A 25,123-nucleotide genomic window follows, 5' to 3' on the forward strand; every position below is an offset into this window, starting at 1 on the left:
TCCTGCCTCACCCTCCCAAGTAGCTGGGATTACAGGCTCCCGCCACCACACCCAGCTAATTTTTGTATTTTTCGTAGAGATGGGGTTTCACCATGTTGGCCAGGCTGGTCTCAAACTCCTGACCTCAGGTGATCCACCCACCTCGGTCTCCCAAAGAGCTGGGATTTCAGGCATGAGCCACTGCACCCAGCAGCATCTTTTTTTTTTTTTTTTTTTTTTTTTTGAGACGGAGTTTCACTCTCGTTACCCAGGCTGGAGTGCAATGGCGCAATCTCGGCTCACCGCAACCTCCGCCTCCTGGGTTCAGGCAATTCTCCTGCCTCAGCCTCCTGAGTAGCTGGGATTACAGGCATGCGCCACCATGCCCAGCTGATTTTTTGTATTTTTAGTAGAGACGGGGTTTCACCATGTTGACCAGGATGGTCTCGATCTCTTGACCTCGTGATCCACCCGCCTCGGCCTCCCAAAGTACTGGGATTACAGGCGTGAGCTACCGCGCCCGGCTTTTTAGCATCCTTTTTTTAAACATTTTTTTTCTACCCGAGGTTAGTTGAGTCTATGGATGCAGAAACCACAGCTATGTATGGAAGGCTCAGTGTGTTTCTCGATGGGCTGGGCCGTGGCAGGAGCAGATAAAATGACCACCACTCTAGAGGATGAACGGAGGGGACAAGTAGGAAGTGGCCAGCCAGTTAAGAAGCCACTGTAGCAAAATGTGATGTAATGGAGCAAAAGGAGCCCTGAGCACTGTGCCCAGCCCCAAGGGCCAGAGGGTTGGGTTGGGGGACTGTGACCCTGGCTCCCAGGATAGGGCTGGACAGAGGCCAGGCCTCCCGATCCTGGCTGAACATTCACAAAAAGAGACCAAGCAGGCAAGTAGAAAACAACTGTGTTTAATGACGATCCTCAGTTAAAAAAAAAAAAAAAAGGCTTTGTACACACTGTACACATATTTACAATGGCTTTGGAGGACAGCAGTGCTACGGTAAGGGCTTCAGGAGGATCCGGCCCGGGACAGGATTGAGGTATGTTGCAGCCTCCAGGGCCCGGGGTCTCCCACAGGAAGAATCCCCCTCCCCAGTTAACTGTGAGCTCTTTGGCCTGGATTCTGGAGAACAGATTGCCAGGATTGTCAGCCAGAAGTCAGACAGATGCAAGCACCTACCAAGAGCTGACCTCAGGAAACAGCCCTGCCCTACGGCCCAGTGGCTCAGCCAGGGCTGAAGGCCAGCACCTTGCTTCGGTGCCAGCTCCTAGCAGGAACCTCACAACAGGGATAGAGCAAGGACACTCCAGTTCCCCCAGCCCTGCCGTGGTGCTACCCTGAGGGACAGGGATAGAGACAGGGCAGCCAGGTTTTCCAGGACCTGCATAGCTGGCCCAAGACTGCCCTTCCTCTTAGGTCATGCCAAAGCCTCCCTGCCCAGTCTGAGACGGTCGCTGGCAGGTAACCACGACCTGCGTGGCCCTCCCTGCAGTTGTCATGGTGGTTGTACCCCACCCCATCCCCCCTGAGGAGACATGGGCTCAGTCCTATGCCTGATGCCTACAGCCGCAAAGATGGCCGTGGGTCTCTAGCCTGATATCCGTGGCCTGGCAGGGGTCAGCACCCCTGAGGGCATCCAAGCCATGGTCAGAGGAAAGTGTTGGCAGGCTCAGCACAGCCGAAGAAGTCAGGACCCACAAGACGGGGGAAACCTTCCAGAGCCTTCACCTTCACAGGGTCAAACTTCCAGTAGAGGCGGCCGCGCAGGAAGTAGGCGTAGCCTGAGAAGAGAACGTGGTCAAGCCTGGGCGAGTGGACACTGGGCCCTAATCCTGCCTGTCAGGCTGTGCCAGGGATAGGCACTAAGGGAGGGCTGCGTGGGCAGGCCTTGGCCACTGCTGAGTTCCTCGAGGAAGGAGAATCCAGGGCCAACCTTTCAGAACCTCTCTTCCCTCTAGGGAGCCCTTCTGCCTGCCCCAGAGTCTGGGCTGGGTTAGTACTCAGCCTGACAGGTACCCAGAGCCTCAGAGGCCCGAGTCCCACCTCTCAGTCCCATTGCCCCCACCACCCTCCACATCATACTCTCCTGTACCCGCTAGCCAGGATATTGATGGGCATCCTGGAGTCCTGGGGCTGGAGGCTGCCGTAGGATAGCTCTCCCAGCCAGTCCTGATGTGGGAGACAGAGGACAGAAGAGGGGCCCAGCAGCAGAGGGAGTACTGGACTTCGAGTCCCGGCCCTCTGTGGTTGTGGGAGACTGGGTGGGTCAGTGGTTAGGAGCAGGGACCACCAGGGTGGAAGGCCAGGTTAGGGGCCTCAGGGCCCGAGCCTCTGTTTGCTCCTCCGGAAACTGGGTTGACAACAGGTGTCACATCAGAGGGCTGTTCTAGGAACTGGATGGGACCACTAAGGAGCTTAGAGCATTGTTGGCTCTCAGTGCACAGCAGTTGATTGTTCTACTAGCTGTGGCTGAGGAACCAGGGTAAGACCTTGCCCCTCTCTGACCCTGTCTCCTTGTCTGCAACACTACCCGGCCACCGAGAGGAGGGCAGATGGCACTGGACAAAGGACCTGTAATGAAGAACCAGGCCTCCTGTTGCAGGCATGTGGGACATGAGGCTGCTGCGCCCACCTCCCACCAGCTGCCCCTCCCCCAGCGCACCGTCAGCATCCTGGAAGGCAGCGTCGATCTCAGAAGGTACACCTCGCCAGTCAGTGGCCCTGCGGGGCACAGAACTGTCTACACGCCGGGTGCTGGGGTGGAAACGCCAGTAGTCCCTGCCTCGGAAGAAGTAGATCTTGTTCTTCTCGGGACCCCAGACCAAGGCAGCATGGACCGGGGACCTCACCAGGCCCAGCTCGGTGAGGGGTGCAGGGCCCAGGACTGGCTTCTCACCGTCGTATACCCAGTACTGAGCACCTGCCGAAGAGGGAAGGCTGCAAGGACCTGCCCAGCCACCACTGCCATGCCCAGCCACGGTGGACCTGCTTGGCCACCACCACAGACTCTTCCAGCCTCAGTTTCCTCATTAGTAAAACATGCAGGCCAATAATGCCTGCTCAGCACCCCACCCACGGAGGGAAGTGGGAGGCCTGGGATAAGCTACGGCGGTGAATGCTCTGTAAATTGCACCTGGGTGAGGTTCCTCTCTGCCTGGGCTCCTGCTCCTTCCACTGGCATTTGGCTGTGACAAATGCCTGCTGACCACTCTCTGGGCCTCTGCAGGCCGGGCTGCCCTGGAACCCATGCAGCTTTCCCAGGCCGTGCCTTCATTTGTGAAGTCCCTGGCATCTGCAATGCTCTAGGCTCTCTCCTCCGCCAGTTGAAGATGGAAATCCCAGCTCTGGGATGACAGACCTGGATCAGTTTCCTGTCCTGCCTCTTCCCAGCTGCGCTCTGGGTGAGTCATTTCACTGCCTCTGAGCCCCAGAGGCCTCATCTCCAGAACCCCACCCCATGGGTAGGTTTGAGGGTTGAATGCACCAACACGTGGCCCCACCTTGCAATCCCTTCCACGCTACTCCTAGCTCAAGAGCACAGCCTCCTAGCTGTGCCTGAGGAATGAGCCACACTCTCTCCCTTGGCCCCCAGTTTTTGGGGAACCTCTCCCTGTCCACTGTATCCCTGAGGATCCATCTGTCTGTCCCTGCCCTTGGCCATGACATTCCTGGCTCTGGGAAGTCTCTCAAGCAGATCCCCAACGCCCACTCACCTTGGAAGAACCAAATGTGGCCCTGGGCATCCTCGAAGGCAGCATCCACAGGGCTGGGCAGTCCCTGCCAGTGGCGAGAGGCCAATGCCGGGTAGCCAGGCTGCAGCTGGCCCCCACGCAGTCTCCACACGAAGCCCGCTTTGAAGAAAAAGAGCTCGCCTCGGATGGTGGCAACCGCGTCAAAGGAGGCCTCACAGACATCTGGTGGGGCTTCCGGCTGTGGGGGGAGAGAGGGACACATGCTGAGGGCACATGCTACAGCCACAGTGGCCAGGAGAGGAGTGGGGGAACGGCGGACGGGGCCTTACCTCCAGCGGTGCAATCTCATTGGTGTCTATCCCAGCCTGGGGGCCCTGGGCTGGGGTCCTGGGGGAGACAGTGGGCCGGGGCTGGCCATATAGGTGTTGGATGCCCCTGCGGTCATCTGGGCTGAGACTCAGTGGGTAGCGAAAGGTGTAGAAAGCAGACATCAGGGCCTTGGCTTCTTTTGTGTGTTGCAGCCCCAGAACATGGCCAAATTCATGGGCTGCTACCTGCAGCAGGTCTGTGCCTGGAAAAGGGAGGTGGCTCAGCAACCCCCGAACCTTCTACCCAGGACAGGACACCCAGCTCCAGACCCCAGCTCAGTGACCTTGGTGAGTCCCCATTCTCTCTTTTTAATTATTTTTATTTTTTGAGATGGAGTCTCACTCTGTTGCCTAGGCTATAGGGCAGTGGTGCGTTCTCGGCTCACTGCAGCCTCCACCTCCCAGGTTCAAGTGATTTTCCTGTCTCAGCCTCCTGATTAGCTGGGACAACAAGTGTGTGCCACTGTGCCCAGCTGATTTTTTATATTTTTAGTAGAGATGGGGTTTCACCATGTTAACCAGGATGGTCTCAATCTCCTGACCTCATGATCCACCCGCCTCGGCCTCACAAAGTGCTGGGATTACAGGCGTGAGCCACCGTGTCCGGCTGGCAAGTCCCCAGTCTCTATGATCTTCTGTTGCCCCATCTGGAAAAGGGGTCCCCAGCCCATACCCTGGTCGTCCCCGACAGTCCAGGTCTCATCATAGTCGAAGTGGACGTCCCCTTCTCTGTGGGTCTTAGGGAAGAAGGCATGGGCCAGGATGCCCCCAGGCCCATCAAACGGCAGGTTGTCTCCATGCCAGTACCTACAGATGGGTGGGGGCGGGGTCAGTGGCTGCTGGCAGGTGGGGCTGTTCCTGGAGGGGTCCCAGGCTGCCCATTCACCTGGCAAAGTCGATCATGATGTCAGCACGGCCCTCATGAACCTCAGTGAAGGTGAGTGGTGTCACGTCGCTCCACACCCTTAGGGCCTCTGCCATCGTCTGCCGCACCTGCTCCTGTACCAGCTGCCATGGAAACCGGAGGATCCTGGAGGGGGATGGAGGGGCCTGGGCCTCAGGGCAGGAATAGCCCCTCATGGCTGAGGCACCAGGATGCTGGGTGGGTGTGTGAACACCAGGGACACAGGCCAGGTGTGTTCTGGGCCTCAGCTGCAGTGCACTGGTGTCCCTGGCTACACAGGCACATGTGTATGTGGTTTGCTCACACTCGGGCAGTGTCTGCATTCAGTGGAAAGAACCAGCACCAGGGGGCCCAAGGCCCCCGTCCTAGACCTGACAGTGCCACTCACTATGGGGAGACCTTGGCTCCTTAAGCCCCCATTGGTTCCCTGGCCCCCACCTAGGAAATTCGGAAGACCCCAGTCTCAGCTCCAGTGCTGTGTGACACCAACCCATTCTTCACTCCCAGGCTGGGTCCCCACCCACAGGATATGTGAGCCCCAGCTTCCCCATGACCTGCCCAGGGTCCTCCCAGGTCATCCAGTGACATGCCCACTTTTGCCTCTTCCTGCTTACCACTGTCTCCACTTGCTCTAAGCCCAAATGGTGATGGTAGAGTTGGACAATGACATGGCTGACACCCACCGCAGACTGACAGGATGGGGCTGTGTCTGCCTCATTCACCATGGATTCCCAGAGCCTGGTCCTCACAGGTCCCTAGTAATGGCTGCCTGAGTGACTGAACACCCATCCGCAGGCATGTGCTGGGACTCTTTGCATGATGACAGAGGCACTGCCCCTCTGCTGAGGGAGGGTCTCCGTGGGTGTGTGTCTGAGTTGGGGCTTCAGGGTGTTTGCCCATAGATGGCCTCCCTGGGGTTCAGCAGGCACACAGGTCTGTTAGACACGAAGATCTAGCCCTGGTCTGTGTCTCAAGCAGCAGCTATGAGGGCGGCCAGCTCACCCGCGGACACATAGGTGGCATCCTAGTGTCCTGCTCCCAGGCCCCTACCTGTAGGTGAGGTCCGTCTTCTCCCAGCGCCCGCCAGACAGCACAAACCTCTTCTGTCGGTTGCGGGCACTCAGCCTATTGGGTGGGTCAGGTACGCCGCAGCGGGGAGGCCTAAGGCTGCTGGCAGGCCGGGGGGCCTCCTGCGTGGCAGGAGCAAGTGCCAGACTACTGGACAGGGCTGCATGCCAGGGCTGTGGCCCCCTCCTCTCAGCATGGCGGTGGTGGGCATTCTAGACAGGAGAGATGACAGGAGGGTCTGGTCAGGCCTAAGGTTCGCATAGCCCACAGTTAGAGGCGTGGCCTGTCAGCACACCCACGTGCAATCCCAGCCCAGTGTGTGGCTGGGCAAATGGGGAGGGAAGGGGCCTGGGCACATGGCAGGGTCCTTTGGCATCTGGCTGGCTCTCTGGTTTCCTGGCACCTTGTTCCAAGGTATCAAGCTGTCCCCCACTCCTGGAGGGCCCTGGGCTGCCTGTCACCTACTCCAGCTACTTAAGCCAATGAGGTCTGGGGTGGGGGCACACTGGGACTGGCTATGAGCCACACACTCCAGGAATGGGCCTCAAAAAGCTTCCTCCAAGGGAGCACCAGGCGAGCTCCTCCTGCTCCCCACAGAAACGTGCTTCCAGCTCCCTTTCTTCCTGTGTCCGCTAAGTTCAAACACACTTGGGTCACCCCCCATGCTGCTGTCCCCAGTCCCCGTCATGTGAACAGGCTCCGCCCTCTCTCCTGCCCAGGATTCTCCCACCTCCTCCCCATCATGGAGCCAGCAGAGTGGCCTAAGTCGGTGTGACCTGACTGCTGTGGTGACACTGATTTGTGGACTGGACAAGGTGAGGCATATACAGCACCTAGCACAGGCCCAGCACCCGGGAGGGCACCTGGCCACTGAGGCCTGGCTTCTAGCAGAGGCAGTTTTGCTCACACCACACCAGGGCTAGGAGTACAGTGGGAGCTGGATCTGTGATCTGCCTGCCCTCTTCAAGCGGGGAGGGTGGGGACAGTTAATAACCAAGTGACCAGCCCCACCCGCCAAAGCCCCAGGACCTCAGATGATGATTCAGACCTGAGCTACATCCACCTACCCTCTGTAAGTCTCCAGGGCAGAAGTTACAGTTCTTGTGCATGAGAAAAGCAGAAGCTCAGAGAGGTTGGGAGACCCTGCAAAGTCACCCAGCAAGGGTGTGGCAAAGCCAGGCCAGGACCCTGGCAGCCCAGGCCTAAGGCTAAGGCCTGGCTCTGGACACAGCACAGAGGCCAAGTCCCCTTCCTGCACTGGAGGAGAGGGATGGAGCTGTACTGTTTGCTGAGAGGCTCAGCACCTAGCTGGGCTGGGCCACTGCAGCCTCCCCACAGCCATATTTGGGCCAGGAGCTCGGCCACTCAGGCCCTGCCTCAGCCTCAGCCTTTGGCAGCAATCCCAGACTCCAGACACCCCAGGGATCTGATCAGCATCCCAGCGCGCCCTGCCCCCAACCCCAGAGCTGGGGAGTCAAGAACACCCCACCATGAAGGGGAGCCTTCTGAACATGGAGGCTATGGAACTACGAAGGGGGTGAGGCCTGCAGCAGCTGCGCCCCCAGTTTCCGAGCTTGCTCAATGCATAGTTACCTGCCAGAGCGCAGTCTCACTGAGTCATGGGTTCTGGCTGATTCTGGCCTCATTGGTTTTTTGTTGTTGTTGTTTTGTTTTTTTGAGACAGAGTTTCGCTCTTGTTGCCCAGGCTGGAGTGCAGTGGCACCATCTCGGCTCACCGCAACCTCCACCTCCCGGCTTCAAGCGATTTTTCGGCCTCTGCCTCGGCCTCCGCCTCCCGAGTAGCTGGGATGCCTGGCTAACTTTTGTATTTTTAGTAGAGACGGGGTTTTGCCATGTTGGTCAGGCTGGTCTTGAACTCCTGACCTCAAGGGATCCACTTGTCTCGGCCTCCCAAAGTGTTGAGATTACAGCCGTGAGCCACTGCAGCCGGCCCGGGCTTACTGTTAATAAGTACTTATCACTGTTTCGGGCGACGACCTTGGCAACAGCTCCATGGACTTGCTCTTAGCCCCTGAGGGAACCTCTCACCAACTCCACCATCATCAACCCCAGTGGGCCTCAGAGGCGTTAAGCAGCTTGTTCAGAGAACAGCTGGCAGGCAGCAGACTGTGCTCACAGCCCACCCGGCTCCCTTCTACCTCTGCTCTGCTCTGCAGGGGTTAAGTCACCCTTCCCCTGGAGCAGGGACCCAGGCTGGCCTCACCTTGGTGACAGAAGAGATGGAACTCCAAATTATTCAGCACCTGCGACCTCCCGGGCCCTTTGCAGGCAGGTTCATTGTGCTTCCAGTACCCACCAGGGAGGTGGCGATGCTACATATCCAAGTTCTCCCATGGAGGACATGGGCTGACACAAGGGCCTGTCCCCCTCCTCCTGGCCACACTGCCCCCTTGACCTACAGAAGAAACAGATTCCTTTCCCCAGCCTGGCAGAGGTATGAAGACCCTCCCTGGAAAGGGCAGAGATGTACTGTCCCCTGGCAGCTCCAAACAGCCCAGAGCCCAGCCTGCCAGGTCTGTCTAAGCCCATAGCCATAAATCTCCTCTCTCCTCTGCCCTCCAGTGAGGCCTGGTACAGACAGCCATGGAGGGAGTGACATGGACATGCCTCACCCCCTCCACTGTCGCTTCCTGTCCTTCCCCCATGAGGTACCCAGTCCATGCCCAATGCCCTAGATCATAACAGTCTTAGCGTAGCAAAAAGAGCCAGCCACTGAGCTTCAGAGGGCCTCGTTCTATGCCATGGAGACTCTAGACAAGTCATCTTCCTCTCTTAGCCTCAATTTTCCTATCTGTCAAATGGGGATGGTGCTGCAGCAAAGGACTACATGACATTCTTCTGTAATGCCTGCTGCAGCATCCAGCACAGGGAAGCACCTCTTACTGGCCCTGTTCCTTGTCCCCTCCCATGCTTGGGAATCTACGCTTGCCAGTCCCTACTGCTACCATCACCCACCTGCCCTCCAGCTCCCCAGCAAAATCTCCAGGCTTTAAATGGTAGAACAAAAGTCAAAGCTAGAAGAGAGCTTTCAGGCCTAGAGAAGAAAAGTGCCTTGTGCAGGGTCTCCTGGCATATCAAGGTCTCTTCTCCATGTCCATGTCTCGTTCATTAAATTCATAGAAAGTGAGTGAGCAGGAGAGGCTAGAAACGAGGCCTCTAGCTAGTGAGGTTGTTTTTAGAGCCCATGAGCTCTTGGCCTCAGTTTCTCCATGGCTGGGATAGGACACACACTCTTTGCCTCACGCCAGATGCCCTAACTACAAGGCCTGGCATGAAGCAGCTTGCTCCTTGTGAGACAGGTGAGCTTGGTCTTCCCAGGACTCTTGGGTGAGGTGAGGTGGCAGGCATAGGCCACTCCTGGCCTCATCTACAACTCTGGGGAGTTTGAGGAACAGGCAGCTCCCCCATTTCCCAGAGGATGAGACAGAGCCCAGAGAGGTCAAGGACTTTGCCCGGGATCACACAGCAAGTCACGCAAGAGCTGGGCCTAGATCTGGGGCTCATGCCTCCCACCTCCAGAGCTTCCTCCTGTCTCCTTAGCTCTTGGCTTTTCTCCAAAACCCACTTTCCCAAGAAGCATTTCTGCTTTAATGCATTCCCTCTGTCTTGGCCAGTAGCCTCCCTTGGCCTGCCCTGTGGTGGGTTCATAGCTCACTTGGCCCCACCCTCCTCTGGCAGGCACCAAACCTCAGCCTCAGACACATTCAAGGAATTTCTCAGCTGACCCAGTGTCCTGGCAGAGCTGAGACTCAGAGTCACCCCCACCCTGGGGGTCAACTTGCAATCCCGAAAATGGGAGGCACCAGATAGAGGGGAGATAAGGGGAAACTCCAGGCTGCCAGGAAGCCATGGGGGAAAGCCAGGCTAGCTGTGCCCCTTTCTGGGTCTCAGTTTGCAGGCGGTCCAGTGGGTATAATTAATCATAGTTATGCCTTCTGATGTCAGTGGGAGGCGGGCCTTCAAGGAGGGCACTTGTCAGGCTATGGAGGAAAGTGGGAGCATCACCATGCAGGTATGTAGCATCACGCCTCTGTGAGGCTCAGCGAGGTCAAGCAACCTGCCCAACTGGCACAGCCAGTTGGCAAGCAGGGAGATCTCCCCGAAGCTTCCACCTAATCTTCCTATTCTCACACCTCTCCTGCTGGCTCCAGAAGGGATGGTAGCTTTGTCCCATCCATCGAGCTGCAGGGCTTCCATCAACCCTGAAAGCTGGGAACTGGGCTGAATAAATATTTACAGAGCTCTCCCGGCCCTGCTGAAGGCAGCCTAGCAATAAATATATCAGAGGTGACCCCAAATGCTCCCTGCATGTTTGCAGAGTGACAGACCACAGTCCAGCTCAGACCCCACCCCAGGCTGGCCCCCAGCTCCAGTGCTGACCGTGCACAAGCATCAAAGTGGCAGCTACAGGTGGCAGTGTCTCCAGCGTGCCTGGCATCACCTCATTGCTCAGCAGTGGGCACAGCAGTAGGTACCGTTGCTCCCTCCCACCCTCACCCCCATTAGAGATGGAGTGGGTGAGATTCTGAGGCACAGGAGGATTCACCCAGGGTCACATGGTTCGAACCCAGAGCTCTCCAGTTTCCAAACCTGTGGGTTCAACGGTTACCCACAGTGATTCCTGACTCTGTCCCAAGTCCTAGGGGACCAAGAGGGGCAGGGGAAGAGGCAGGACTCCAGACTGAAATGCCCCCATCCACTCTACCCAACCCATCCCATCCCTTTCTGCACCCATAGCCAGCATAGGATAAGGCTGCCCAGGGCAGAGCTGGAGTGGCTGGACAGAGGGTCCCAGCATGGCCAGGCCTCCCTCCTCACCAGACCAGTCCTGAGACTCCTGCCTGTCACCCGCTCCTGCTCCCTTCCCTGCCAGAGCTGTCTGGATGCCTCCGCTGTGGGGTGGAGCCGCCCAGACACCCAACGAGCTGTGGACCCACAGTGGCCCAGGCTGGGACTGGTGCCCAGAGGTGCCCCAGGGTAGGGGCAGCTTTTGGGACACATGCAAGCTATCAGGCACACTCCATGGCAGACTCTGCTGTCCTCTCCTACCTGGGCTTGCTTCTCTCCTAAGCACATATTTTTTCCTTTTCCTTTCCCTGCTTCTTTCTGACAGCCACCTCTCAGTCACACACACACTGCACTCATACTGTTTCATTCTCGTGTACTCCTGGCTCCAAGCCTCCCGAAGCTGCTGCCGGCAGGTGCCCGCGGGGGACATCTCCAGGCTCGGACCCCATTTCCCACAGCACAGCGCCGCCCTCCCCAGCTCTCCCTTTATCCTCCATCCATCGCGCACCTGGAGGTGTGCTAACTGCGGCCACACACCTGCAGGCTGACACCTGCCTGGGACCTGCTCGGCTTTGTTCCTGCGATGAATAGGGGCCCCTGTAACCACTCCCTCCGCTACCTCCCCAACGCATACTCCAGCACCCGTGGCTGGAGCTCGAGGGGCAGGTCCCCACGCTGGGAGCAAGCGTGAGTCCAGCGTGGAGTCCCCACCGGCCCGAGCGATGCCGGCGCCGGCTCTACTTCACACCCCTAGGGAACGGAAGCTCGCTGTCTGTCACGCCCACAGGGAACCAGAAAGCGTTTCGGGTACCGGGCGCAGGAGGCCACCCGGGGCCCCCCCTTGGGTCCGGATCCGCCGCTGGGCCCAGCCCGCGTGCCCGGCGCCCCCTCGGCGAGTGACGGGCACTCACCAGCGGCCGAGCCCGGGCCAGCAGCAGCGGCGGCTGGAGCAGCAGCAGCAGCAGCAGCAGCGACGGGAGCAGGAGGGCGCGCGAGGCCGCGCTGCGGAGCCAGGAGGCCGGAGCCATCCGCCCCGGGGCTGCTGGGCTTGCCGGGACGCGCGGAGCCACCGCCCCTTATAGCCTCCGCCCCACCCCCCCGCCCCCGGCCCGCCCCGGCCCCGCCCCCCGCCGCCTTTTGTTCTAAACTCTCCTAGCCACCCCGACCGGGGTGAGGAAGGTGGACGGGGAGGGCACAGACCGGCGGGTCGATAGCCGGAGGCAGGGTCCTGCCCCAGATCTGGCCAAGTCCCTGTCTGGTGCTGGGTGACACTGGCCAAACCCGTGCTGCTCTGGGCCTCAGTTTCTCTGATGGGTGGTGGGCGTCCAAAGCCTTAGACTTGGCTAGAGTCTGAGAGGAGTCGGGTTTCATGGGTCCCATCCCTACCCCCACCTTTGGAAAGCACATCCCACCGAGTCTCCTTGGTGGCCTGACCTCTGACCTCTGCTACAGGTGGTCCTACCCACAAGCAAGTTATCCCGCCCCTCAGAGCCTCAGCGGATTTTCTGGAAGATGACACCACAGCCCCTGTGAGGAAAGGGATATTATTTTATTTATTATTACTTTTTTTTTTTTTTTTTGAGACACTGTCTCTCTCTGTCTCCCAGGCTAGAGTGCAGTGGTGTGATCTCCACTCACTGCAACCTCCACCTCCCAGGTTCAAGAGATTCTCCTGCCTCAGCCTCCCAAGTGGCTGGGACAACAGACATACGCCATCATGCCTGGCTAATTTTTGTATTTTTAGTAGAGACACGGTTTCTCCTTGTTGCCCAGGCTGGTCTTGAACTCCTGACCTTGAGTGATCTGCCTGCCTTGGCCTCCCAAAGTGCTGGGATTACAGGTGTGAGCCACCGCGCCCAGCCAGGAAAGGGATATTAAAATGTGTCCCGGGGAAAGTGAGGCATATGGCAGGGACTGGCCAGTCCTTCAGCTTGGGGCAGACCAAAGTTTACAGATAGGGAAACCGAGGCTCCGAAAGGGAGGGGCCAGGCTTTTCCATACCAGCAGGCAAGTGGAGGGATCAGGAGGTCCTCTAGCTGGTTAGCTGGCGGGGAAGATGCTGTCAGAAGGCTGTGGGAGGTGTCTGAGTGGAGTACTGGGCCCCTAGGGTGTCCCCTGGCAGAGTTCCACAAGCCCCTGCGGACCCGAGACTTAAAGAAAGGAGGTAAGAATCAAAGGAGGGGGTGTGTCCACATTCTGGAAGGGATCCTCCAGTCTGATCCCTGATTTTTGGCGTTACCCAATCCTGCCGTACACCCTCTGAAATGATGAAGGGCCTCATCACCTCACCAGGCAATCTGCTCCATCATGGGTGGCCCTGCACAGCCAAGATCCAGGCAGTGGCTCCCGTCCTGGCAGGCAGAGCTCTGAGCTACTCTAAGGTGAGGCGGTTGTCAGGGAGCCTGAGCCATGAAAGGGAAGCAGGTGGGGAAACGCTGCACAGTTTATCCAAGAAGACTTCATAGAGACTCCTAGAGGCGAGGAGAAGTAAGACAGCAGTGATTTTTACAGCCTAGGCTGTTAGACTGCTGGCAATCTTTTCTTTCTTTCTTCTTTTTTTGAGGCAGAGTTTCACTCTTGTTACCCAGGCTGAAGTGCAATGGTGCGATCTCAGCTCACTGTAACCTCTGCCTCCTGGGTTCAAGCGGTTCTCCAGCCTCAGCCTCCCAAGTAGCTGGGATTACAGGTGCCCACAACACCACCCAGCTAATTTTTGCATTTTTAGAAGAGACGGGGTTTCTCCATGTTGGCTAAGCTGGTCTTGAACTTCCGACCTCAGGTGATCCGCCCACCTTGGCCTCCCAAAGCGCTGGGATTACAGGCGTGAGCCACGCTCCCAGCCGGCAATCTTTTTTTTTACTCATTTTTACTTATTTTTATCATTTTGAGACAAGGTCTTGCTCTGTCACTCAGGTTGGAGTGCAATACTGTGCCGTTGGCTCACTGCAACCTCCACTTTCCAGGCTCAAACGATCCTCCTGCCTTGGCCTCCCAGGCAGCTGGGACTACAGGTGTGCATCACTATTCCCTGTTAATTTTTGTATTTTTTTGTAGAGACAGGGTTTCACCATGTTGGCCAGGCTGGTTTCGATCTCCTGGACTCAAGCAATATGCCCACCTAGGCCTCTCAAAGTTCTGGGATATAGACATGAGCCACTGTTCCCTGCTAGAGTAACTCACTTTTTAAAAGTAGGCCTTTTGCCAGGTGCGGTGGCTCACGCTTGTAATCCCAGCACTTTGGGAGACTGAGGCAGGCAGATCATTTGAGGTCAGGAGTTCAAGACCAGCCTGACCAACATGGTGAAACCCCGTCTTAACTAAAAATACAAAAATTAGCTGGTCATGGTGGTGTATGCCTGTAGTCCTAGCTACTTGGGAGGCTGAGACAGGAGAATCACTTGAACCTGGGAGGCGGAGGTTGCAGTGAGTGGAGATTGATCCACGGCATTCCAGTTTGGGTGACAAAGTGAGACTCTATTAAAAAAAAAAAAGTAGGCATTTCAATGGTTGCTTGAGTCCTTTCAGCCTCATTTTCATTTGTGTAACTCACTTAAATGGTCTTGGGTGCCTCTGAGGTGCAAGGCCATGCCTTGCGGAACCTGCAGTCCATCAGCCATGGGAGCTGAAGTTAACAACTCTCTGCAGTTTAGGCCCAGGGGATCACCAAGACAAGAGAGTGTTCAGTTTGTTTGGTTTGGCAAACAGGAACCAAGTGGGCAGGGACTGCCTGAGCAAGGGAGGCTGGACCAGGTCTGGTGAGTCTGCCAGGAAAGAATGGCCCACGCTTTGTGTGCTTACCTCACTGGGAGGCCACCCTCAAGGTGGGTGGTCACCCCCCTTCAGAGAGGAGAAACTGAAGACGGGCTGGGGAAGAGCTCTATTCACAGGCTGGCTGAACAGACAGCAGTGTGTGAGCACAGGGCTGCATATGGCTTCCATGTAGAGCATGCATGGCTGGGGACAGCTGTGCACACACAGAACTGAGCATGCCAGGCAGGGCCAAACGCCCCAGCCACCGCTCCCCTTGCCCCTCAGCCTCCTCCTTCCTTACAGAAGGGCCTCCTGTCTTGTGTGGTGACTCACAACCCCACTTGTGGGTGCTTTTGGTCTTGGTGCACCCTGCCCACAATCCCGGTGCCAGGAGTCCTCTGCCAGCAAGCAAACAGTAGTGAGGGACAGTCCCTGCCCTCCGCCACCTAGGAGTAATAATACAACCGCTACAAAGTCACCCAGAAAAGTCTATGAAAACCTCAAGTTTGGCAGGGCGCGGTGGCTCACGCCTGTAATCCCAGCACTCTGGGAGGCTGAGGTGGGTGGATCACGAGGTCAGGAGTTCAAGACCAGACTGGCTAACATGGTGAAACCTCATCTCCACTTAAAATAAAAAATCAGCTAGGCATGGTGGCGGGTGCCTGTAGTCCCAGCTACTCAGGAGGCTGAGGCAGGAGAATCGCTTGAACCCGGGAGGCAGAGGTTGCAGTGAGCTGAGATGGCACCATTGCACTCCAGCCTCGGCCACAGAGCAAGACTCCGTCTCAAAAAAATTAATAAATAAAAATTAAAACCTCAAGTTCCCGAAGAGCAAGAAAGCGTTCTAAATCCGTGCTCCAGCTCACCTTCTTGGCCTGGCACCAAGGTGCTAAAATTGCAAGGCCGCAGGATTCAAACTTGTGCTAGGTTTGACGGAGCCAGGCAAACGCTGCTAGGCCTTTGGGATAGATACGCTGCTTGGATGTCTCCTAAAGGCCATCAGTGTCCAGTGCTGCACCCGCGGGGCCTGGAACTAGGTGGGGTGGGCCGGCCCGGGGGTCAGGCGGGGTTGAGGGCCGCGCGGGGGTCCTCATCTCATCCCCCGCAGGCGCTACGCAAGGCTGCCGGCGCCAGCAGCGCATTTTGGCCCGGAGAGTCGAAGACGGATTGGGACGCCCCCTCGTGGGGGTTCTGGGGATGGGTCGCTCCAGGCCTTCCCCAGGGCTGCGCTTTTCAGCTCTAGGCCACCGAGACCCCGAGGTCACGCGGTGGTCAGCAGACCCCGTCTGGTGGGAGGGGGCAGAGGGCGGAGCCCGGCCTGGAGCCTCGCGTGCCCTCCCCGGCTGGCCCTAGCCCGTCGCCTCCCCGTCTCCTCTCCCCTCCAGGGATCGCAAAACCCCCAACTCCGCTCCCTGCGCTCTGCAGTGGTCCTAACAGAAGGAACTGTCGCCCTCTTTGAGCCCTTGGTGCTTTGCGGCACTGGCCCGTGGTCCCCAGAACCCGCACAGCCTGCCAGGCGCAGGGAGGGAACAGGGTCCCATTTCCAGACGAGACAGGCGCGGAGATCCAGAGCTGCTGGAAGGGAGAGGTGCGGAGGACACCAGAAGGGCGGCAGGCTAGGGGGCAGGGCCTCCCGCGGGGGGCGTGTCCCCGAGGCCCCGCCCAGGCCCCGCCTCCTCGCGCCGGGAGTGACAATCGCTGCGGCGTTTATCCCTGCGACAGAACCGCCGCCGCCGTCTCTAGGTCGCCCGGGTCCCACCGCCGCCACCATGCCTCGGGGAAGCCGCAGCGTGGCCGCCCGGCCAGTCAGGTGTGAGGGGGCCAGGGGCCGGTGGGGAGGGCGTTAGGGTAGTGTCGGCACTCCCCCAAGGGCGTCCGCAGAGTGACCTTGGCTGCTGCTGCGCCATCTTGGCGGGGGGAGGGGAGAGAATGCAGCACCCACGTGTGACGACAGGGGTCGTCCACCTCTCCGGGGGCCGTTTCCAGGAGCTGCAGCCCCCGGCCTGGGGTCTGGCCAGGATTAACCCTGCTTCCTCCCACCCCCACAGCCGCCCCGCCGCGCCCTCTGCCCACCCGCCCGCGCACCCACCGCCCTCGGCAGCAGCCCCGGCTCCCGCCCCTTCGGGCCAGCCGGGCCTCATGGCTCAGATGGCATCCACGGCCGCAGGGGTAGCCGTGGGCTCGGCTGTTGGACATGTCATGGGCAGCGCCCTGACCGGAGCCTTGAGCGGGGGGAGCTCGGAGCCGGCCCAGCCTGCCGCCCAGCAGGTGAGCAACGGGTCCCAGAGAAGCTGAGGCAGGATTCTCTGCAGGCCATACAGGGAGCTGCCCAAGTGTCCAGTGAGGAAGGTCCAGTGTGTTCACCCTTGTCTCAGCCCGGGACTCTTTGCCCAGGAAGGACCCTCCTCCTCTGACCTTGAGTTCATTGTCACTTAAAGGCGGGCTTCCCTGCCCCTCCTTTGAGGCCAGGGTCCCTAAGCTCCCAGAGAGAAACACCAAGCAGCCCTTTAAAGATGGGAAACCCAGGTCCTGGGGGCTTAGAGACTGGAGCAAGGTCACCTCACCCTAGCAGAAGGGAGGGATGTTGGATTTCCTGAGCCCCTGTTCTCCCTACACCCAGGTCTGGACATCGTGACCGCTGGGCCCACGGGTGAAGGTCAGCCACTTCTCTGATGACCTTTCCCCAACTGGGGACCCAACCGGCCCTAAGCCAAATGCGCTGTGTGGCTAGGTCAGGGGTCATGAGGATTAATGTGGCTGAACCAGGAAGGTGCTAGAACTTGTGGGGGTGGGGCTCATACTCTGAGAGCACAGGCAGAGCACTGGGCTTTTCTAGAGCCTTCTCCTCCCTCCCCTGCCCCCGCCCAACGTGCCTGTTAGAATGCACAGAAACATGCTGTCTGTGGCCACCTCCGCTGCTGAGTCACTCAGCCTGCCTAGGACCCTTGGGACACCCAGGCTGGGGATGTAGGGAGGAGCAGGTGGTCCCCAGCTTTGAAACCCACCTCCAGGTACCAACTCCAAGCTGATCCTGCACCCTCTTGCACTGTACCCTCAGGCCCCCACCCATGCTGCCTCCCAGCCCCTGCAGATGGGGCCCTGCGCCTATGAGATCAGACAGTTCCTCGACTGTTCCACCACTCAGAGTGACCTGTCCCTGTGTGAGGGCTTCAGCGAGGTCCTGAAGCAGTGCAAGTACAACCATGGTGAGTGAGTGGACCCCGACCCAGGCGGGGTTGGGGAGAGGCAGACCCTCCTCTTGTACCTGCAGGCTGACCAGCAGCCTGTGCTGCCCTTCCCTCCGCAGGTTTGAGCTCCCTGCCCTGAAGATGTCGGTGCACTCAGGGGCCAGCCCTGCATCGACCTCTGCCCCTCATCAACAGCTAGACCACAAGACTAGATTGTATGCAGATAGCTGGGATTGCAAGTGAGGAGGAGGTTTCTCACCCCACAGTTAACCCAAGACACAAATGTGCAAGTAAAAGAATTTATTTTAGACCACATCTTGTCGTGTGCCTCTCTCAATGGCTGGTCTTCAGGGAGCTCCCTGGCTGATGAGGTGGGGTCAGGATGGATATCTCACTAAGTGTGCAATCCATCACCTTACTCAGGGCCCTGGATGGGGAGGGGGAGCCCTGTTGCCATCTGCACCGTGGGTAGCACAGGACAGATGCCCTGGACAGTCCAGAGTGGTGTGGAGAGACATTAGCAGGTAATCCCAAGTGCACCTGACTCTGAGGGTGAAATCCCAGGATGAACCCATCATCTCCCCCTTTTCAGAAATGTCTGCCACCCTTTTTTTTTTTTTTTTTGAGATGGAGTCTTGCTCTGTCGCCCAGGCTGAAGCAGCACAATCTCAGCTCACTGCAACCTCCGCCTCCTGGGTTCAAGCGATTCCCCTGCCTCAGCCTCTTGATGAGACTAGGCATGAGCCACCACGCCTGGCTAATTTAACCTCTACCCTTCTTGTCTCTGCTTCTGCATCCTATTCTCTGCACCCACAGCTTCAGGGCCCCCAGCGTCCTCACATCCTGTCTGACCTTGCCCCTCTTGCTGATGCAACTTCTCAGCATTTCCAGATTCTGCAAGAGGATCCCTGCTGGGTTGCTGTCTGTTTGCACCTGATCACACGAGACAGAGGTCATGGCTAACCCCCTTGGGTCTGAGTCCAACTTGGCTAGCTGGCAGTAGTATGCCAGGTCCCCGGGCTTGCCAGAACAGAGGAACAGGACCTTCAAACCCAGTGCGGGCCGTGCCATCACACACATGCTGCCGCATCATTGAGTTCGTCCAGCAGTTGTGCACTGAGCTCCTACTGTGTGCCAGGCCCTATGCCACATCTGTGAAGCCTGAGGACATTGCTGCCCTTCATGCACTGGCACTCCAGTGGGGTGGCAGGGACCTGTCTCAGGGTACAGTGTGCCCCATCTTGGGGCATATGTGCGTGGAGTTGGTGTGGAGGGTCTGCCCCTCATCATATGTGTCTGGCCTGCAGGTAGGGGTCCCACTCTGGGTGTCTCCCTGGGTGTCCATATCTCCTCCGTACCTGGCTCCTGGTCCCAGCTAGCAACTCCTGGGTGGCAGGGAGCTCACCTTTCTGGATCTTGAAGCAGGGCTTTGCTCATGGTGGCCACGCCGAGTGCCCATGCGCTTCCTCCGGTCATGGCCCGCAGAGGAGAGGCCTGCCAGCCTGCGCAGTTCCTCTGGAAGGCCCAAGAAGTCCTGCTGGTAGGGGCTGGGGAGAAGTTGTGCCCTCCCCCTGGGCTGTGCCCTGACACTCACCTGCCAGCTCTGGGTAGTGGTCATCCAGGTTCTCCAGTAGGGACTCATAGCGGGTGGGGGCCATGCCCTCTCCCTCTGTGGCATGTGGAGAAAGGATGAAGGACACCTGACTGGCCTGATGGTCCCTACTCTGCCTCTCTGGAACTGTTTGCTAGTCCAGGCTGGGGGCAGAGCATTGGGTGGGGATGGGTTGGGGCTAGGTCCCCAGCCAAGGTGTGAGGCTGGGCAGGGTCTTGGGTGGTCTCTGCTCTGCTACGCCCCCCTCTTACATTCTAACATAGCTGCAGGGGAGAGAGCCTTGGGCCACCTTACTGATGATGCGAACGAGGACATAGGTGGCTCGCTCCTTCAGCAGGGAGCTGCCCATGGTGGGGGCGCCTGAAGCCGCTTCCTTCAGGTCCTCCTCCAGGCTCACGAGCTTGCCGTCCTCAGCCAGGAGAGCAAGGGTCACTGGGAGGACATGGAGAGAGGCTGGGCAGGGCTGGCACCCCTGCCTGGGACCCCTCAGCCCCTCCTTCTCCCTGCCTCCTCACCATCTGGGAGCAATCCTGCTTTCTGCCTCAGGTGGGCTGTGAGGTTCACCAGTCTGCAGGAGGTGTTCACCAGCACGAAGCTGCCGGCTGTGGAGGAGTGGCAGAGGTGAGCGGGTGGGATCCCAGACTTTCCTGGAAATCTGGGTCCTCTGTCTCTCCCGTCTCTCCCTTTCCCAGAGTTGCGACTGGGCTTATGGGGCTAGGACTGCCCCAGGCACAACGGCTCCGACATCTGTGGCTTAAGCTGCCTTGGAAAGACCCCTCCATCCATCTCCCAAGTGTTGGTGTCTTGGGGCCCGCAAAGCATGAAGTGCGCGCCAGCCCCGCCTCCCCGCGGGCCCCGCCCTCCGCACCCACCGGTTCCCCTCTTCCCCTCCGCTGCTCCCGCACTGGACCGACCCGCCTCCAGCCAGAGGGACGGGGAACAGGCCACTGGCTAGAGTTTCAGGTGTCTGATGCACGCTGAAGTTTGAGGATCACGGATTGAATGGCAAACAGATTGTGCGATTTAAAACCCTGCTGCAGGGCGGTGCGGCGGGCGCTGGCCGAGAGGAGCCCTCGTGAATGAGCAGGCAAACTCAGCTCGGGTTTTCTCTGAAAGGGACTCGCTCCAGGTGCTCGCTTTGCCTCCTCACAGAGCCGCTTCCCCGACCCCCGCCATCTGCACCCCCCTTTCCCGCCAATGCCTGTCCACCCTCCCCAAGGGCGGAAGGAAGCTAGCCTCAGTGTGCTCATCCCCACCCGCCTGCCAAGACAGAGGCCCCCACTTACCCCCAAACATCACCTTGATAAACATAGCTGCAGTGGGGGAGAGCGATGTGGGGGGCTTTGATCCCCCAAATCCCGATTCCCCAACTAAGGAAAAACCTGGAGCTGAGACCTGCTCCAGCGCGGGGCTCTGGAGGGAGAAGTGGATGTGTGAGTGTGGATGGGTGGGTGGTCCCAGGGCCCGGCCCCTGCTCAGCCACCTCCGTGGTTCTGCTGCATCAGCCTAGCTCAAACCCTGCCGCTAGCTAGTCCAAGACTCCTGGCCTCTTCCCACTGCGCCCTGGGCCACAGCAGCTCCCTTAAGCTTCCAGGCTAGTCTCCATGGCACTGGGGGCGGAGACATCTAGGCAGGAAATGCCTTCCTCCCTGCATCCGTTAATGGAATACTGGGGCCAATGTGGGAGGGGTGGAAGGAGAAGCGGGGGCTGGCATTCCCTGCCTCAGGGATTGGAGCCATCGTTGGGATTGGAGCCTGGCCCCCAGGGCGGTTTCTCCAGCGGCATCTCCACCCTCTGTGTGTGGTCTCTACCCACTCAAGTTCCCTTCCCTGGCTGGTTTCCTGTCTCTCTCCACCTTCCTCCTCACTCCCAGCCATTCCCCTCTTTTCTTCTCTACTTGTTTTTTTTTTTTTTCTGTTCTTGCTAGTCAGGTTTATTGAGGTATATTTATTTTATTTCATTTCAAAAAAAAATTTTTTTTTTTTAAGGGAGAGTCTCCCTGTGTTGCCCAGGCTGGTCTCGAACTTCTGGGCTCAAGCAATTCTCCTGCCTCAGCCTCCCAAAGTGCTAGGATTGCAGGTATGAGCTACCTCCCGCCACCTGAAGTATAATTTACATACAGTACCGTAAAGTTCACTCTTTCTGGTGCTTTCAAGTTTTGCCAACTCTCATATAACCACCACCACAGTCAAGATACAGAACATTTCCATCGCCCCCAAATTCCTTTGCCCCATTCATAGTCAGCCCTAGTTGGTTCCAGGTCCATAGCAGGTCCTTGTTAGCCCTCACCACTAGCTAGTCCCTCACACCAGTTCTCACCGTCATTTCCTGTCTTTTATTTATTTATGTATGATTTTTATTTATTTTTTCAAGACAGACTCTCCACCTAGGCTAGAGTGCAGTGGCATGATCTTAGCTCACTGCAACCTCCACCTCCCGAGTTCAAGCAATTCTGCCTCAGCCTCCCCAGTAGCTGGGATTAAAGGCATGCGCCACCATGCCCAGCTCATTTTTTGTATTTTTAGTAGAGATGGGGTTTCATCATGTTGGACAGGCTGGACTGGAACTCCTGACCTCAGGTGCTGCCTGCCTCGGCCCCCAAAAGTGCTTGAATTACAGGCAGGAGCCACCGCGCCCAGCCATTTCTTGTCTTTTTTTTTTTTTTTAAAAGACTGAGGTTTCACCATGTTGGTCAGGCTGGGCTTGAACTCCTGACCTCAGGTGATCCGCCCGCCTTGGCTTCCAAAGTGCTTGGATTACAGGCGTGAGCCACCGCGCCCGGCCCATTTCTCGTCTTTTACATTTTTCTGCTTCTCCCAGTCTCTCCCCTTCTAGTTCCCCTCCTGTCTTCCTCTTCTTTCTGTCTAGGTTTCACTTCCCTTTCTTTCCCTTCATTCCCCACTCCTTCCCTCTCTCCATCTCACCCTCTCTCCTTTCTCTTTCTTTCCTTCTTTCTTCCTTTTTTCCTTCCTTCCTTTTGTAAGACCCTGTCTTTACGAAAAAAAATTTTTCGAAGAATTAGCTGGGCATGCTGGCTTACATCTGTAGTCCTAGCTACTTAGAAGCCTGAGGTGGGAGGATCACTTGAGCACAAAAGTTCAAGGCTGCAAGTGAGCTATGATCACACCACTCTACTCCACCCTGGGCAAGAGAGCAAGTCTCAAAATAAGTACATCAATTAAATGAAAACAAAAGAATTGGCCAGGCATGGTGGCATGCACCTGTAGTCCTAGCTATTTGGGAGGCTAAGGTGAGAGGTCTGCTTGAGCCCAGGAGTTCACGGCTGCAGTGAACTATGATCAAGCCGCTGCATTTCAGCCTGGGCGACAGAGTGAGACCTTGTCTCAAAGAAAAGAAAAGAAAAAAGAGAAGAAAAGAAAGGGAAGTGGAAGGAAGTGGAAGGGAGGGGAGGGGAGAGGAGAGAGGGGAAGGGACAGCAGAGAAGGGGAGAGCAGGGGAGGGGCGAGCAGGGGAGGGGAGGGGCGAAAAGTGCCATTGGAAAGATAGTTTGTGGCCAGACGGTGGCTGACATCTATAATCCCAGCAGTTAGGGACACCAAGGCAGGTGGATCCCCAGAGGTCAGAACTTTGAGACCAGCCTGACCAACATGGTGAAACCTCATCTTTACTAAAAATACAAGAAAGTTAGCTGGGCATGGTGGTGGGCACCTGTAATCCTAGGTAGTCAGGAGGCTGAGACAGGAAAATTGCTTGAACCCAGGAGGCGGAGGTTGCAGTGAGCTGAGATTGTGCCACTGTACTCTAGCCTGGGCAACAGAGCGAAACTGTCTCAAAAAAAAAAAAAGAAAAGAAAAGAAAAGATAGTTTGTTACTCAAATTTCCCCAAAAAAGGGAGTACACCAAGGTGGGCCACACAGGAAGCACCACAGTTGATGGGCAGGCAGAGGGAGAGGGAGGAACAGTGGGCGAGGGCCTCTATTGTGGTTTCCAAGGCTGGGCAGGCCAGGATTAGGACTGAATAATTAAAGTGGATTCTGGGGCACAGGCTGCCCCTAGTTGTCTGGTGCATGGCCCTGGAGAGATTAGGGCAGGTGGAGTATAAGAGCAGATTAAAGAATGGGGTTCAGGGGTTTGGGATTAGTTGACTTGCATTTGAAAAGCATGCTTTCGCTGGTCAGGTGCTGTGGGTGGTGGTTCACGCCTGTAATCTCAGCACTTTGGGAGGCCAAGACAAGCAGATCACGATGTCAGGAGATGGAGACCATCCTGGCTAACACAGTGAAACCCCATCTCTACCAAAAACACAAAAAATTAACCAGGCGTGGTGGCACGCACCTGTAGTCCCAGATACTCAGGAGGCTGAGGCAGGAGAATCGCTTGAACTCGGGAGGCAGAGGTTGCAGTGAGCCAAGATTGCGCCACTGCACTCCAGCCTGAACGACAGAATGCGACTCCTCCATTTAAAAAAAAAAACAAACCAAAAAAGCATGCTTTCAGAAGAGTTATTTACTATCATGGCTGGATGAGATGGTTCATGCTTTCATCCTAGCACTTTGGAAGGCTGAGTCTGGTGGATCATTTGACATCAGGAGATGGAGACCAGCTCAGTCAACATGGTGAAATCCCATCTCTACTAAAAATAGAAAAAGAATTAGCCAGGCATGGTGGCACGTAGGTGTAATCCCAGCTACTTGGGAGGCTGAGGCAGGAAAATTGCTTGAATTTAGGAGGCAGAGGTTGCAGTGACTGGAGACGGTGCCATTGCACGCCAGGCTGGGCGACAAGAGAGACTCTGTCTCAAAAAAAAAAAAAAAAAGAGTTATTTACTATCTATAGGGACTAGGTAACCCTGGGAGGGTGAGTCCCTCAATGGTCAACAAGGCCCCAGATTACAGAGCATTGGAATACAGAAAATAAATGACATGGTTAATCCACCCCCTGTGGCCAGCACTGAGCAAACAGCTCTCATCTTTGCATTTTCACAATCCTCAGGCCGACTGTGCTTAACTTCAAGTTCCAGATAAGAAAACCGAGGCACAGTTGGGGGAAGTAACTTGGCTGAAGTCATGCAGTTAAGAAGAGCAGGGGCTGGGATTCAAACCCAAGTTCAAAACCACCTCGGCTACTTGGAATCCTGGCAAATTAAAAAGGCTGTGACAATGTCAAGTCCCGGTGAGGATGTGAAGTCACTGTAAACTCTCTTCATCTGCCAGTGGAAGCGTAGATTGGTACTAACACATGGGGAACTCTGGCAGACCTAGTAAAGCTAAACGTATTCTTTCCTTGCCATCCGGCAGCTCCATTCCTGGGTGTCTATCCAGCACAAATGTGTGTTCAAATAGACTGAAAGACATTGACAGAGACGTTCACAGAAGTTTTATTTGTAATGGCCAAAGACTGGAGAGCATCCAAATGTCTAATGATAGGAGAATGGAGAAACTGAGTATGGTGCATTCACACAATGGATTACACACAGCGATGGCCATGAATGAAATATTGCTGCACACACATGGATCACTCTCACAATGTTCAGCAAAAGAAACAGGCACAGAAGAGGACACATCATCCATTCCACTTACAGTTGAAGTTCTAGAGCAGGCAAAAACTAATTGACGTGATAGAAGTCAAAGTGATGATTCCCTTGAGGGTGCAGATCATTATTAACTGAGAGGGCCTCAGGGGAGATGGAGATGTTCTTTTTTTTTTTTTTTTTTTTTCTTTTTTTTGAGGTGGAGTCTCGCTCTGTCACCCAAGCTGGAGTGCAGTGGTGAAATATTGGCTCAC

At 56.9% G+C, this 25,123-nt stretch overlaps 3 protein-coding genes and 1 long non-coding RNA gene across 12 annotated transcripts; 2 read left to right on the forward strand and 2 right to left on the reverse strand.

Moving 5' to 3' along the window:
• Nucleotides 1–877: 877 nt before the first annotated feature.
• MMP11 (matrix metallopeptidase 11) lies at nt 878–11,901 on the reverse strand. Of its 3 annotated transcripts, XM_032256669.1 has the most exons (8): nt 11,739–11,901; nt 6,001–6,230; nt 4,933–5,076; nt 4,720–4,853; nt 4,008–4,249; nt 3,700–3,916; nt 2,649–2,906; nt 878–1,767 (listed from the first exon to the last, which is right to left on the reverse strand). In XM_032256669.1, exons 1-8 carry the CDS (start codon nt 11,853–11,855, stop codon nt 1,634–1,636), a joined length of 1,476 nt encoding a protein of 491 aa, XP_032112560.1. In that variant the 5' UTR covers nt 11,856–11,901; the 3' UTR covers nt 878–1,633. The 3 variants fall into 3 exon arrangements, with proteins under 3 accessions (XP_032112560.1, XP_032112561.1, XP_032112559.1); XM_032256670.1 differs by lacking the exon at nt 2,649–2,906; XM_032256668.1 differs by having other exon boundaries at nt 1,674–2,906.
• LOC116535548 lies at nt 2,906–5,167 on the forward strand. Its single transcript, XR_004262250.1, has 3 exons — nt 2,906–3,387; nt 4,200–4,334; nt 5,016–5,167. It is a non-coding gene; the product is annotated as an uncharacterized LOC116535548 (long non-coding RNA).
• Nucleotides 11,902–16,239: 4,338 nt separating the features above from the next.
• Nucleotides 16,240–18,080, forward strand: CHCHD10 (coiled-coil-helix-coiled-coil-helix domain containing 10). Its single transcript, XM_032256678.1, has 4 exons — nt 16,240–16,387; nt 16,626–16,845; nt 17,636–17,783; nt 17,885–18,080. The coding sequence occupies exons 1-4, from the start codon at nt 16,347–16,349 to the stop codon at nt 17,902–17,904; spliced, it is 429 nt and encodes a 142-aa protein (XP_032112569.1). The 5' UTR covers nt 16,240–16,346; the 3' UTR covers nt 17,905–18,080.
• On the reverse strand, nt 18,051–21,002 carry CUNH22orf15 (chromosome unknown C22orf15 homolog). 7 transcript variants are annotated; one of them, XM_032256675.1, is made up of 6 exons: nt 20,664–21,001; nt 19,893–19,979; nt 19,667–19,809; nt 19,360–19,434; nt 19,171–19,280; nt 18,051–18,311 (listed from the first exon to the last, which is right to left on the reverse strand). In XM_032256675.1, exons 1-6 carry the CDS (start codon nt 20,686–20,688, stop codon nt 18,185–18,187), a joined length of 567 nt encoding a protein of 188 aa, XP_032112566.1. In that variant the 5' UTR covers nt 20,689–21,001; the 3' UTR covers nt 18,051–18,184. The 7 variants fall into 7 exon arrangements, with proteins under 7 accessions (XP_032112566.1, XP_032112567.1, XP_032112563.1 ...); XM_032256676.1 differs by having other exon boundaries at nt 18,051–18,179; nt 19,672–19,809; nt 20,664–21,000; XM_032256672.1 differs by having other exon boundaries at nt 19,672–19,809; nt 20,664–21,000.
• Nucleotides 21,003–25,123: the final 4,121 nt, after the last annotated feature.

Source organism: Sapajus apella, unplaced genomic scaffold (genome assembly GCF_009761245.1).
Source record: "Sapajus apella isolate SASKATOON/1434 unplaced genomic scaffold, GSC_monkey_1.0 scaffold95, whole genome shotgun sequence".
NCBI lineage: Eukaryota > Metazoa > Chordata > Mammalia > Primates > Cebidae > Sapajus > Sapajus apella.